Genomic DNA, 11,629 nt, shown 5'->3' with positions numbered 1-11,629 from the left:
AAATTACAATAAATAAATAAATAGTGCAAAAGATAAAGAACGAGGTGGTGTTCATGGGTTCATGGACCGTTCGGAAATCTGATGGCGGAGGAGAAGAAGCTGTTCCTGAATCGTTGAGTGTGTGTCTTCAGGCTCCTGTACCTCCTCCCCGATGGTAGTAACACGACGAGGACGTGTCCCCTGTGGTGCGCGTCCCTAATGATGGATGACGCCTTCTTGAGGCATCGCCTCTTGAGAATGTACTCGTTGACGGGGGAGTGTTGTGCCCGTGATGGAGCTGGCTGAGTCTACAACCCTTTGCAGCCTCTTTCAATCCTGAACATTGAAGGCTCCACTCCAGACGGTGACGGAAACAGACAGAATGTTCTCCACAGAACATCAAAAGAGATTTACGTCTTTGGTGCCACACCATATCTCCTCAAACTCAGAATGAAGTAGAGCCTCTGGCATGCTTTCTTCGTGATTGCATCAATGTCTTGGGCCTTAGATGTATATAATAAGATAAGATATCTTTATTAGTCACATGTACATCGAAACACACAGAGAAATGCATCTTTTGCGTTGGGAGCTCTGGGGGTAGCCCGCAAGTGTCTCCACTCTTCCGGCGCCAACATAGCATGCCACAACTTCCTAACCCGTACGTATTTAGAATGTGGGAGGAAACTAGAGCCCCCAGAGGAAAAACACGCAGACACGGGGAGAACGTACAAACTCCTTACATACAGTGGCTGGATTTGAACCCGAGTCGCTGGTTCTGTAAAGCTTTAGGCTAACCGCTACACTACCGTGCCTCTGAGATATATCCTCTGAGATGTTGGCGCCCAGGACCTTGAAGTTGCTCATCCTTTCTACTGCTGACCTCTCAATGAAAGTCTGGTGTATTTTCCCCTTTCTGAAGTCCACAGTCAGGATACAATCTACAGGTTAACAGGTTTCCCGTAATGGGAACGTCTGAGTAAATCTCCATCGCTTCCTCTCCCGTGCGGTTACATCTCTTCTCTCGTGTGATGACTGCATGGACATTGATACGACTTAGAATCTATGGTAGGCCAATCGGCCGCTTAAGTCTGCTCCATCGTGAGTCACAACTGATTTTCCTCAGTGCGATTTTCAGCTCTGTCCGCATGTACTTTGATACCATCAAAAGTCCAGAAAAATCATTGAAATAATACAAATGATAGAATTTGTTAGCTGAGCAGCCTCGCGACCTTCTCATTGAAGGACTTTGACATGATCCCAGACATCTTTATTTGTATCATGGGACTCTGATCCTCATAACTTTAAATACCTCATTCGTCACCCCTAGGCCTCCCCCGTCCCAAGGGAAACACCTCAAACCTCTCCGATCGTTCCTGGCAGGTACAGATTTCCAGTCCCGGTTACATACCGATACATTAAACGTTACCTAAATGCCTTAAACAATATTCTTTCCATGACAGTTCTTCCTTTTGATATTAATTCAAGGTATGTTGAATTCGCGGGCTGAACCATCATTTAGTTACCCATCCCTAGTCGATTTGGAGCTGCCTTCTTGAACAACTGCAGTTCTTGAGATGTGAGTATACCCACAATGCTGTTGGCCAACGGTAGTGAAGGGGCGGCGATATACTTCCAAGTCAGGATGGTCTGCGGTTGGGAGGGTATCGTTCAGGTTTAGAGGTGTTCCCCGTGTTTTTGTTTCTCTGCTTTCGGCCGTCTCGCTGGGAGAGATCGTGGGTTTCGTAGGAGCAAGAGACACTTGGTGAGTTTCTGCAGTGCATTGCTCAGATGGCGTAATATGTTGCCATCGTGTATCCATAGAACCATAGAACAGGACAGCACAATACAGGCCCGTCGGCCCACAATGTTGTGCCGACCTTTAAACCTCGCCTAAGACTACCTGATCTCTTCCTCCCACATATCCCTCTATTTTAAATTCCTCCATATGCTTACCTAGTAATCTCTTGAATTTGACCAATGTACCTGCCTCCACCACCACCCCAGGCAATCCACGCCCCAACCACTCTCTGGGTAAAAGACCTCCTCTGATATCTCCCCTGAACTTCCCACCTCTCCCTCCTCACGCCCTCCCTGCCTCTGCCGTAGCGCAGTCCTGTGTCACGGCCCCTCGCCCCTCAGCACCCCTCCCACAGCGCTCCCTCCTCACCCCCTCACCTCCGCTCCCTCCTCGCTCCCTCCTCACCCTTTCTCCCCCTCACCGCCCCTCCCGCAGCGCAGTGCTCCGTCACCGCCCCTCCCCCCGGAAATTGCAGTTGGGCTGGAATTTAGCTGGGGGTATAAGAGATATTTATCTTTATTAGCCAGAAATACATCGAAACATACAGTGAAAAACGTTTGCGGAGAGTGTTCTGGGTGCATCCCGCAAGTGTCACCACTCTGACGGCGCCAACATAGCACGCCCACAACTTCCGGACAACAAACGTCTTTGGAATATAGGAGGAAACCGGAGCACCCGGACGAAACCTACGCAAACACAAACGTACAAACTCCTCATAAACAGCGGCCGGAATTGAACCCGGGTTGCTAGCTCTGTAATAGCGTCAGGCTAACCGCTTCACTGCCCTGTCTGCCCTATCCACCCACCTGCCTTTCCCCCATAACCTTCAAATATCCCCTGCTATGCAAAAAATCTATCGAAGTGTGTCTTCAATATATTTAAAGAGGTAGCCTCTGCTGCTTCCCCGTGCAGAGAATACCACTTCATAGGCACATGAATATGCAGACAATGGAGGGATAGGGTCTTGTGTGGGCAGAAGGGACCAGCTTAGTAGACTTTTTATTGTTAATTTAAATTAAAACGGCACAGCATGCCGTCCGAAGGACCTGCTCCTGTGTTTACTACTCTATGCTCTGGGTTCTATGAGAGGCGTAGACAGGGTAGCTAGTCAGATTATTTTTCGCAGGGTGGGAGTATCGAAAACTAGGGGAAATAACTTTAAGGGGAGAGGGGGAACTTGCCACCTGCCGCCTACGTGGCAGGCGATTGGTGCCTGGAACGCGATGTCAGGGCGAGTGCCGGAAGTTGATGCCACAGCAACGTTCAAGAGGCATTGAGACAGAAGCACGAACGGGGGTATAAGGGATGGAGACGGACCAAGTGCAGGCAGATGTGTCGTTCAATTTGGCATCATGGTCGGCAGTGACATGCTGGAGCGAAGGGTCTGTCGTTGCGCTGTTCTCTGATCTCTGTTCTCTCCTCTGACTGTGGGAGGAAACTGGAACACGCGGATAGTTGCTGCGTGTGGAGGGGAGAAGATTTCACGGGAGTTTAGTGAAGGGATGGGAACCTGCAGAGACTCGAGGGGCTGAAATTGCGTCCTTCTGCATCGTATGAAGATATGAAATACGACCCCTTTCATAATTGTAAAACCATCCAGAAACAATGTTTGATTCTGGTCACCTCACTACAGGAAAGATGTCAAGGCTTTGGAGAGGATGCAGTAAGTGTTTACTGGGATGCTGCCTGGATTAGAGTGCATGTGCTATCAGGAGAGGATGGACAAACATGGGCTCTTTTCTCTGGAGCGGCGGAGGCTGAGGGGTGATCTGTTGGAGGTGTATGAAATTATGAGGGCTATAGCTAAGGTGGACAATCAGTATCTTTTCCCATTACTGAGCGAACAATACCAGATGGCCTGCATTTAAGATGAGAGGGGGTAGGTTCAGATCAGAGGTGAGGAGTAAGTTTTTTACTCAGAGAGTGGTGGATGCTTGGAATGTATTGCCTGATAGGGTGGTGGGGGCAAATTCATTGGGAGCTTTTAAGATGGGCTTGGATGGGCAGATGAATGAGAGGAAAATGGAGGGATGTGGACATTCTGTAATTAAGAGAGAATAGCAACAACAGCACAACATTGTGGGCCGAAGGGCCTGTTATGTGTTGTACTATTCGATGTTCCCTGAAAACTAATGTCGTAGTGACTGGGCTGTTCTGGTCCCTGCCGAACCTTGCTCAATCTTCAGTTCAAAGGCTGCTATTATGTGAATTTCGCTCATTGATATGACCCAGCGCTCCATCATTTGGATGGTTCGGTTGAAATTACACGCGATTGGGGTCAATATGTCGTGCTAATAGCCTGTCCTAACATTTCATGTCATGGAGGCTGCTGGCCATTGGCGTCTTCTTCGTTCTACTTCAGATATACAACCGCTTTCGTGACCTAAACATCATCGAAAATCTGTGGATAGACCTGAAAAGAGCAGTACATGCAAGGCAGCCCAAGACTCCCACAGAACTAGAAGCCTTTTTCAAGGAATAATGGGCGAAAATCCCCCAAACAAGAATTGAAAGACTCTTAGCTGGCTGCAGAAAGCGTTTCCAAGCTGTGATACTTGACAAAGGGGGTGTTACTAAGTACTGATCATGCAGGGTGCCCTAACCTTTGCTTTGGGCACTTTCCCTTTTTTGTTATTTTGAAACTGTAAAAAATAGAAATAAAAAAGTAATCTTGCTTAAAATATTAAAGAAATGTGTCATTTTTAACATCATGCTTTTTGGAAATCAGGTCCCTTTTACCGGCTTAGCTATTCACAGTTACAGAAATTTTGACAAGGGGTGCCCAAACTTTTGCATGCCACTGTATATATAAATAAAACAGGATAACCCGGGGAAAAAGCATGAACTCACAGGGAGAACTAGAAACTCCACACAAACAGCAGAGGGTCAGGATTGAACCCAGATTTAGGGAACAAAAGCATGCTGGAAATCTCGGCAGGTTAGCTGGCCTCTGTGAAAATTCAAACCTTCAACTTTTCTGGTCTGCGACCTTTCTTCAGGAGCGGGAGAACGAAACAAGACACATGGCGTTTCGTCAGGAGAGAAGGTGTGTGAGGAATGAGCAGAACAAAAGGAATGTCTGTGATAGGACGAGTCGAGATGGATTAATGGCGAACGTTACCAGACAACTAAACTTCTTGGGCTTGTTAATGCGTTTGTAATGGTAAACCTCTGGCAGCCGAGAGGTATACGAAGAGGAAAAGACAAAGTTGAGCCAACATGACATAAAACTGAAAGGCAAACAGTGTTTTCCTTTGTAACATTCTGCCGAAGGGTCGCAGATCTGAAACGCTGACGGTTTCAATTTCCAAAGATGCTCCCTGACCTGCTGAATTTCTCCAGCGGTTTCTGGTCTGATTTCAGATATGCAGCCCCTGCAGTTTTCTTGCTCATACTTTCGCGGCCGGACATTGGTCGCCGGAGTTACGAGGCAGCAACATGCCTCGGGTTCTAGCGCCGCTATGCAGTCTTGCAACCTAAAATCTTTCTAGTTATAGTCGTGAACTGCTCCAGCTGAGCGTCACGGGCTACACACAAAGCAGTAGGTTGTGAATTCAATCATGAAATAGTGTATATAGAAAACATCCTCTGTGCGAGAGGCTGATGGCAAAAGCAAGAAAAGCAAGACAAGACTGAGCCGAGACACACGGTCAGAGATACTCGGACAGAGAGCGATAGAGGGAGTGGTGTGGTTGGGACGAGAGTGACAGAGGGAGAGAGGGGGAAGGAAGGAGAGAGAAACAGATAGAGAAAGAGTGTGAGGGAGAGACAGAGAGAGAGGGGAGACAGAGAGGGACAAAGAGTGAGTGAGTGAGTGAGGGAGGGAGAGAGAGACAGGGAGGGAGGGGGAGAGATAAGGGGGAGCGAGTGACAGAGAGGAGAGAGAGAGGAGAGAGGGGTAGAGGCAGAGAGAGCGAGAGGGGGAGATAGAGAGAAATAGACAGAGAGATTAGGCGCACAGGGAGAACGTTCCTTGGATGTGAATTCATCGAAATTTCTAGAATATGTGTTGCATTTGTTGCCAATGACAGATGAGGCGAGCATGTCAGATTCCTTCAAGCTCAGTACCACAAAGGAACCGCAGTGGCCAGGTTTGCGAGTTACAACTCAATTTGGAAGCCCACGCTTCCCCTACTGCCGATTGCTCAAGTTGACGTTCAATTGAAGTCTTGCTCAAACTACACACCTCCCACCCACCCCCACCCCACCCCGAACTTTAATCTCGTATGCAAATCCCACTCTTGAAGGTTGAAAGGGGGCTATGCATGCATGCAACCTCTTCAGAGGGCTCCGCTGTTTACTTTTTCAGGTCCTGATTTTTGTTTTGATGTCAGTAAATAGCGGTATCGCACAGGACTGGTCAAAGTCCTTTGCTCTGCACGCTGTGGTTACAGTTCTGAGTACTTAGTAAATTATATACGAAGTTGGGGCCGTGGTAGACCACCGCTCCCCCACTTAAAAACAAGAGTTTGCAAACACAACTGCACACTCTTGCTTACTCTTGGTAAACTCTCCCCCTTTCCTTCTCAACTTTTCTTGCCTTAAAAGATTCAAACATCCCGTTTTCTCCCCTTGATGAAGAGAGTTCAATTAATGGGAATGAATTGGAACAGGAGAGGGCTTCCAGAGGATAGTTTCACTGGTGGGAAGTTGCCGTGGGAGGTGGGGTGAGCGGCGAACCCCTATTCTGAAAGGAAGGCAAGAAATAAGTGTTTCTTGTTCTTGTTTCTTGAGATATCCTCAGGTTCAGAGAATATGAACAACACGTTAACTCACTTATAATTGAAGGAGAAAAAGTGCTGAAGGAGGGAAAAGAGACAAAAATACAAGGATTACGTAATAATACTTTAATTAAGAACACAAAGAGAAATCAAAAGCAGGAAGAAGCAATCCGACGCAACGTCCAAGTACTGCAAATGAATACTTTCACAGCAGATAATTTAGCTCAGTGACACGTCCCTGTCTCAACAGCTTGTTCCAGGATTCCCATAAAATCTAAAACTTTATCGATCCATGTCTTCAATGTAATCAAAGCGGCAGGGAATTCCACAGATGCAGAGCCCTCTTGCTCGGACCACCGTGAGGCCAGTTGCGGAAGACCACGGCCAGGATGGACATCATATCTCTATCGTCTTTCGTCCACCGGCAAGCCAGCAGTAGTGCAAAGATTCAGGAGCGATTGAGGGAAAAAGGTGTGTGTGTGTGTGTGTGTGTGTGTGCGTGTGTGTGTGTGTCTGTGTGTGTGTGTGTGTCTGTGTGTGTGTGTGTCTGTGTGTGTATAAGTAATGGGCAAAGAAAATGAGTGAGCGAAGACGGAAACAAGAAGGAAATAGGGAAAGAGGAGAAGAAAGAGAGGGAGTTAGAGTGTGCTTAGAAGTAAGATCGAGATTATTAGAGAGAGCAGAGAGACTTTGAGAGATGGGGAAAGAGAAAGGGAAGGGAAATAGACAAAGACGAAAAGGGAAGAAAGAAGGAGAGGGAGGCTGTGCTTTGAAGTGAGTTCGACAGTATTTGAGAGAGAAAGAGACAGATAGAGAGAGAGAGAGGACAAAAGGAAAGAATGGAAGGAGGAGCCGCACACACAAGAGAGAGTGGGCTGTGCTTTGGAATGTGCGAGAGTGTTTGAGAGAGAGAGGCTGAGAGAGAGAGGGGGGGGAGAGAGAGGTAGAGAGAGAGTGAGGGAGGGAGAGGGAGGGAAAAGATAGCAAGACAGCAATAGAGATATGGAGGGGAGAAAGAAAATGAGAGTGTGCTTAGAAGTGAGTGCGAGAGTATTTGAGAGAGTAGGCCAACCGATACAGAACGTTCTTTGCCGTCCGAATGTGAAAATGTAGTATTTTTCGAAAAGATGGATTTCATTTGTTTCCAGTGGTAGTCGAGGACAGTAAGTTAGCTTGCTTCCAATTTGGTTGCCCGCAGTGACGTCAGTTCTGTTATCATCATCCGGCCTCCTCCTGGGTTTAACGAAGCTCAGAGACGCCCACTTTGAACTGCGCACCTCTGTTTACACAGAGTCATTTTGAAGAGGCCTCTGAAATCTGCCACTTCCCAACTTAACCTTCAGTCACTCTCAATATTTCTTTTTATTTATTTTGAAAGGAAAGCAATAGTAGTTCACGAATTGATATTGATAGTAATCGGTGGGATTTTAAGCGATTATTCTCGGATGTCGGACTCGTTGGAAAAGTCGCCCGTCGCTCCAAGAAGGTGACAGTGGAAGTGAGTTCTTGATACACAGTTTTACCTTGCAGTTTGTTACAGAACCAATAGAGAACTTAAATGTGTTAAGTTACTCATTGCGCTTGATCGGTACAGCCGATGCAGATCTTTCACAGGTAATTTATCGCAGCTCACTTCAAGTTTATCAAGTGGTGGAATTTAACGCCCCTTTCAGAGCAATTCTGTGCCAATGGTCCAGAAAACGGAGTTACTAATCGAATATCAGAACCAATAATGCGACGTATATTTTAAGATGATGTCGCCTTCATGAAAAGGGTTATCATTTAAAATCGGTCTACGTTTGAAACCTCGAAATATTTTCAGGTATTAAATGAATAGCTTCCTGGCTTCTGTTCATGAAACCTTCTGTCTTGCCCCGGATATCAAACCTATCAGTTTAATATGCACATTGCATTCTCAATAATTGTCTACCTTTTATGTCGAAAATGTGGGTAAATGCACCTATGACGTTGAATGTACTTTCATTTACACAAGGTATTGAACAAGGTTACATATTTGTTAGTGTGACTTCGGACGGCGTCTTTGTGCTGTTTACACGGTTACCCGGTGATAGCGCGCTGTCTCCTCTGTGTCACTCTCAGAACCCAAAGATAACCTGCTGAGTTAGATTGGAACAGTAAAGTTATCCATAGTTTAGGCGGTGTGTGAAGAATTAGACGGGAATTGATTGGCATGTGTGAGAAAAGAAAGGTGGCATAGATTTCATAGGGGACGTGTGTGTGTGTGTGTGTGTGTGTGTGTGTGTGTGTGTGTGTGTGTGTGTGTGTGTGTGTGTGTGTGTGTGTGTGTGGGTGTGTGGGTGTGTGCGTGGGTGTTGGGGAAAGGCGGATGCAAATTTTCAGAGAACCGGACCCCGATCGCTGGCGTTGTAATAGCGTTACGCTACACTACCGTGCCGTCAACTATTCCATTCTAATCGTCATAAAGACGTTTCTCCCGAATCCCTGCTGGAGTTATTAGTTTCTACCCTTATCGATGCCCCTAGTTTTGTGTCTTAAAAATGTGTCTCCATTTGTTTTGTGACCGAGTGCTCCAAAATGTTAAGCTAACAGAAATTCTTACATATAGAAAAATGGAATGAAAGTATTACTTCTAAAAAGCAATAAATCAATTAATGATTGATTGAAGTCAAATAACATTTTCCGAAGGTTATGAGGGGGCTAATTCATTTAATTTTACCATAACATTTCTGGAAATTCTAAACACCCAGGAAGGTTATCACCGTTCCGATAAGAGTGTGATCAGAAAATAATGTCGACAGAGAAAAGATATGGCACTCACCTAATTTTCACAAAGAGCTGGAACAAATAAACGAACCCTGTTCACAAAATAAGGGAGGATTTCTAGAGGCTAACTGGAAAATTGCTTCTACCAATTAAGTGGGGTCCCTGGTCAAAGCCAACTTGGAGTACTGTGCTCATTTCTGGTCGCCTCACTACAGGAAGGATATGGAAACCGTAGAAAGGGTGCAGAGGAGATTTACGAGGATGCTTCCTGGAATGCGGCGCATGCCTTTTGAAAGCAGGTTGAGGGAACTCGGCCTTTTCTCCTTGCAGCGACTGAGGATGAGGGGGGACCTGATAGAGGTGGATAAGATGATGAGAGCCATTGATCGTGTGGATAGTCAGAGGCTTTTCCCCAGGGCTGAAATGGTGGCCACAAGAGGACACAGGTTTAAGGTGCTGGGGAGTATGTACAGAGGAGATGTCAGTGGTAAGTCTTTTACTCAAACAGTGGTGAGTGAGTGGAATGGTCTGCCGGGAACGGTGGCGGAGGCGGATGCGATAGGGTCTTTTAAGAGACTGTTGGATAGGTACATGGAGATGAGAAAAATAGAGGGCTGTGAGTAAGCCTAGTGATTTCTAAGGTAGGGATATGTTCGGCACAGCTTTGTGGGTCGAAGGGCATGAATTGTGCTGTAATTTTCTATGTTTCTTTCTATGTTTCTAAATTTTCAGAAGGTAAACCAGAATAGAACATATACAGTGAATGCCGGCACCCTGGCAGGTGTTGCTGGACAGAGAGATTTAGGGTTACGAAGTATATAGTTCCATGAAAGTGCCGCCACAAGTGGACAGGGTGGTGAAGAAGGCGCATGGCTTGGTTGCCTTCATCGGCCGTGTCTTTGAGTGTAAGAATTGGGACGTCATGTTACAGCGGAATAAAACGTTGGGTCAGTCTTCTCTTGGAGTATCGTGTGCAGTTCAGGTTGTCACGCTTTAGGAAAGATGTGACTTAGCTGAAGTGTGTGCAGAAAATATTTATAAAGATGTTGTCTGGTCAGGAGGTCTTCAGGCTTCAGAGAGATTGGATAGGCCGGGACTGTGTTACCTGGAGCTAAAGAGGAGTCTGAGAGCTGAACTTGTAGAGTTTTTTTTTACACTATGAGGGGTATAGATAGGATGCAGAGTCGCAATCTATTTCCCAGGGTATCGGTGTCTAAATAGAGAGGCCATAGGTTTACTGTGAGAGGGGAACGATTTGAGGGGATCTGAGGAGCACCGTTTAGCAGAGAGGGTTGTAGGTATATGGAATGAGCTACAGAAGAGGTAGTAGGTGCTGTTACAATGACAACATTTAAGATACATTTAGACAGGTACATGGATAGGAAAGTTTGAGAATGATATGGGATGAGCGCAGGCAAATAGATCATTTCAGATAGGAATCTTGATCGGCATAGACACGTTTGTCAGAAGGGCTTGTTTCCGTGCTGTGAAGCTCCATGGTTGTAAATGGTCGGTATACACAATAAAAGTTTTAAGGTAATTGGCAGATATACCGATAAGTGCCAGCAGGCTATTTGATTTCGCCTTTGATCTACAAAGTACTTTTGAAAGAACGGTGGCAACGGATTCAAGAGCAAAGTTCAAAGGATACGAAACGACTAATCAACGGGGGGGGGGGATGAGTGTGGGGAAAATGAACAGCATTGCGCTTTGGGGGAGTGATCAGGGTCATGTTGGTTTGAGTGATCACCATCGATGGGGAAAAAATAAAATCAATTTTATTACAATTGTGCACACGCGTTTATACATTGTCTTAACATTGCGCAATTGAACAGCGAGTTTACGGAACAGGAGTGGAAAGCGCTGCCGTTTCTCGGGAATGAGGTGGGTGGTGTGTGTGTGTGTGTGTGTGTGTGCGTGTGTGTGGCTCTGAACCCTTCCAGTTACTGTCAGCCCACAGTCCTTGATGTTTGCTGAGATCGATAGCAGCGTTTTCAGAGTAAACAGGACAAAGTGGATTTCGCCACTGACGCAGTTCGTTCTTCAGATCGCCGATGACTCGGGTCACCCGACAGTTTATACAATGATACATGGCGGAACAAACTGTTCAAATTTTAGTTCTGGACTGTGGACCCCTTCCCTCTTTCTCATTTAAAATACTTTCACAATTTCTCTGAATACTACTCTCGAATCTACCCACGACTTTCTTTAAAACAACGTGTTCCAAGTCTAAATAACCACGCATTTCCCTCTGTTCCTTTCGGCCAACAATGCTGCATCTTTCCCCACGTTACTGACTCACCCACATTACTTATGGAGAAGTTTCGTTGTTTTGAATACGCCTGTAGAATTCTCCCAAAACCTTTTCTGTCGCCATGTAATTCAG

The 11,629-nt window shown here is 46.1% G+C and overlaps 1 protein-coding gene across 4 annotated transcripts in view; it reads left to right on the top strand.

The window, feature by feature from the left end:
* Positions 1 to 3,070: 3,070 nt before the first annotated feature.
* Positions 3,071 to 11,629, top strand: part of LOC127566444 (scavenger receptor cysteine-rich type 1 protein M130-like) — an 83,160-nt gene continuing 74,601 nt past the window's right edge. Inside the window, exons 1-2 of one of the 4 annotated variants that reach the window (XM_052008871.1) lie at positions 6,489 to 6,969; positions 7,877 to 7,996. Coding sequence is in view for 2 of the 4 variants with exons in the window: in XM_052008865.1 (XP_051864825.1) it covers positions 9,505 to 9,730 (226 nt within the window). In the remaining 2 variants the exon portion in view is untranslated. Of the gene's footprint in view, positions 3,441 to 6,488; positions 6,970 to 7,054; positions 7,997 to 9,478; positions 9,731 to 11,629 lie in introns of those variants that run through there. The other 3 variants (XM_052008866.1, XM_052008870.1, XM_052008865.1) reach the window with 3 other exon arrangements.

This window comes from Pristis pectinata, chromosome 41 (assembly GCF_009764475.1).
Source record: "Pristis pectinata isolate sPriPec2 chromosome 41, sPriPec2.1.pri, whole genome shotgun sequence".
In the NCBI taxonomy this organism is placed as follows: domain Eukaryota; kingdom Metazoa; phylum Chordata; class Chondrichthyes; order Rhinopristiformes; family Pristidae; genus Pristis; species Pristis pectinata.
The sequence above is the reverse complement of the archived record's forward strand: the minus strand, read 5'-3'. Positions and strand labels throughout refer to the sequence as shown.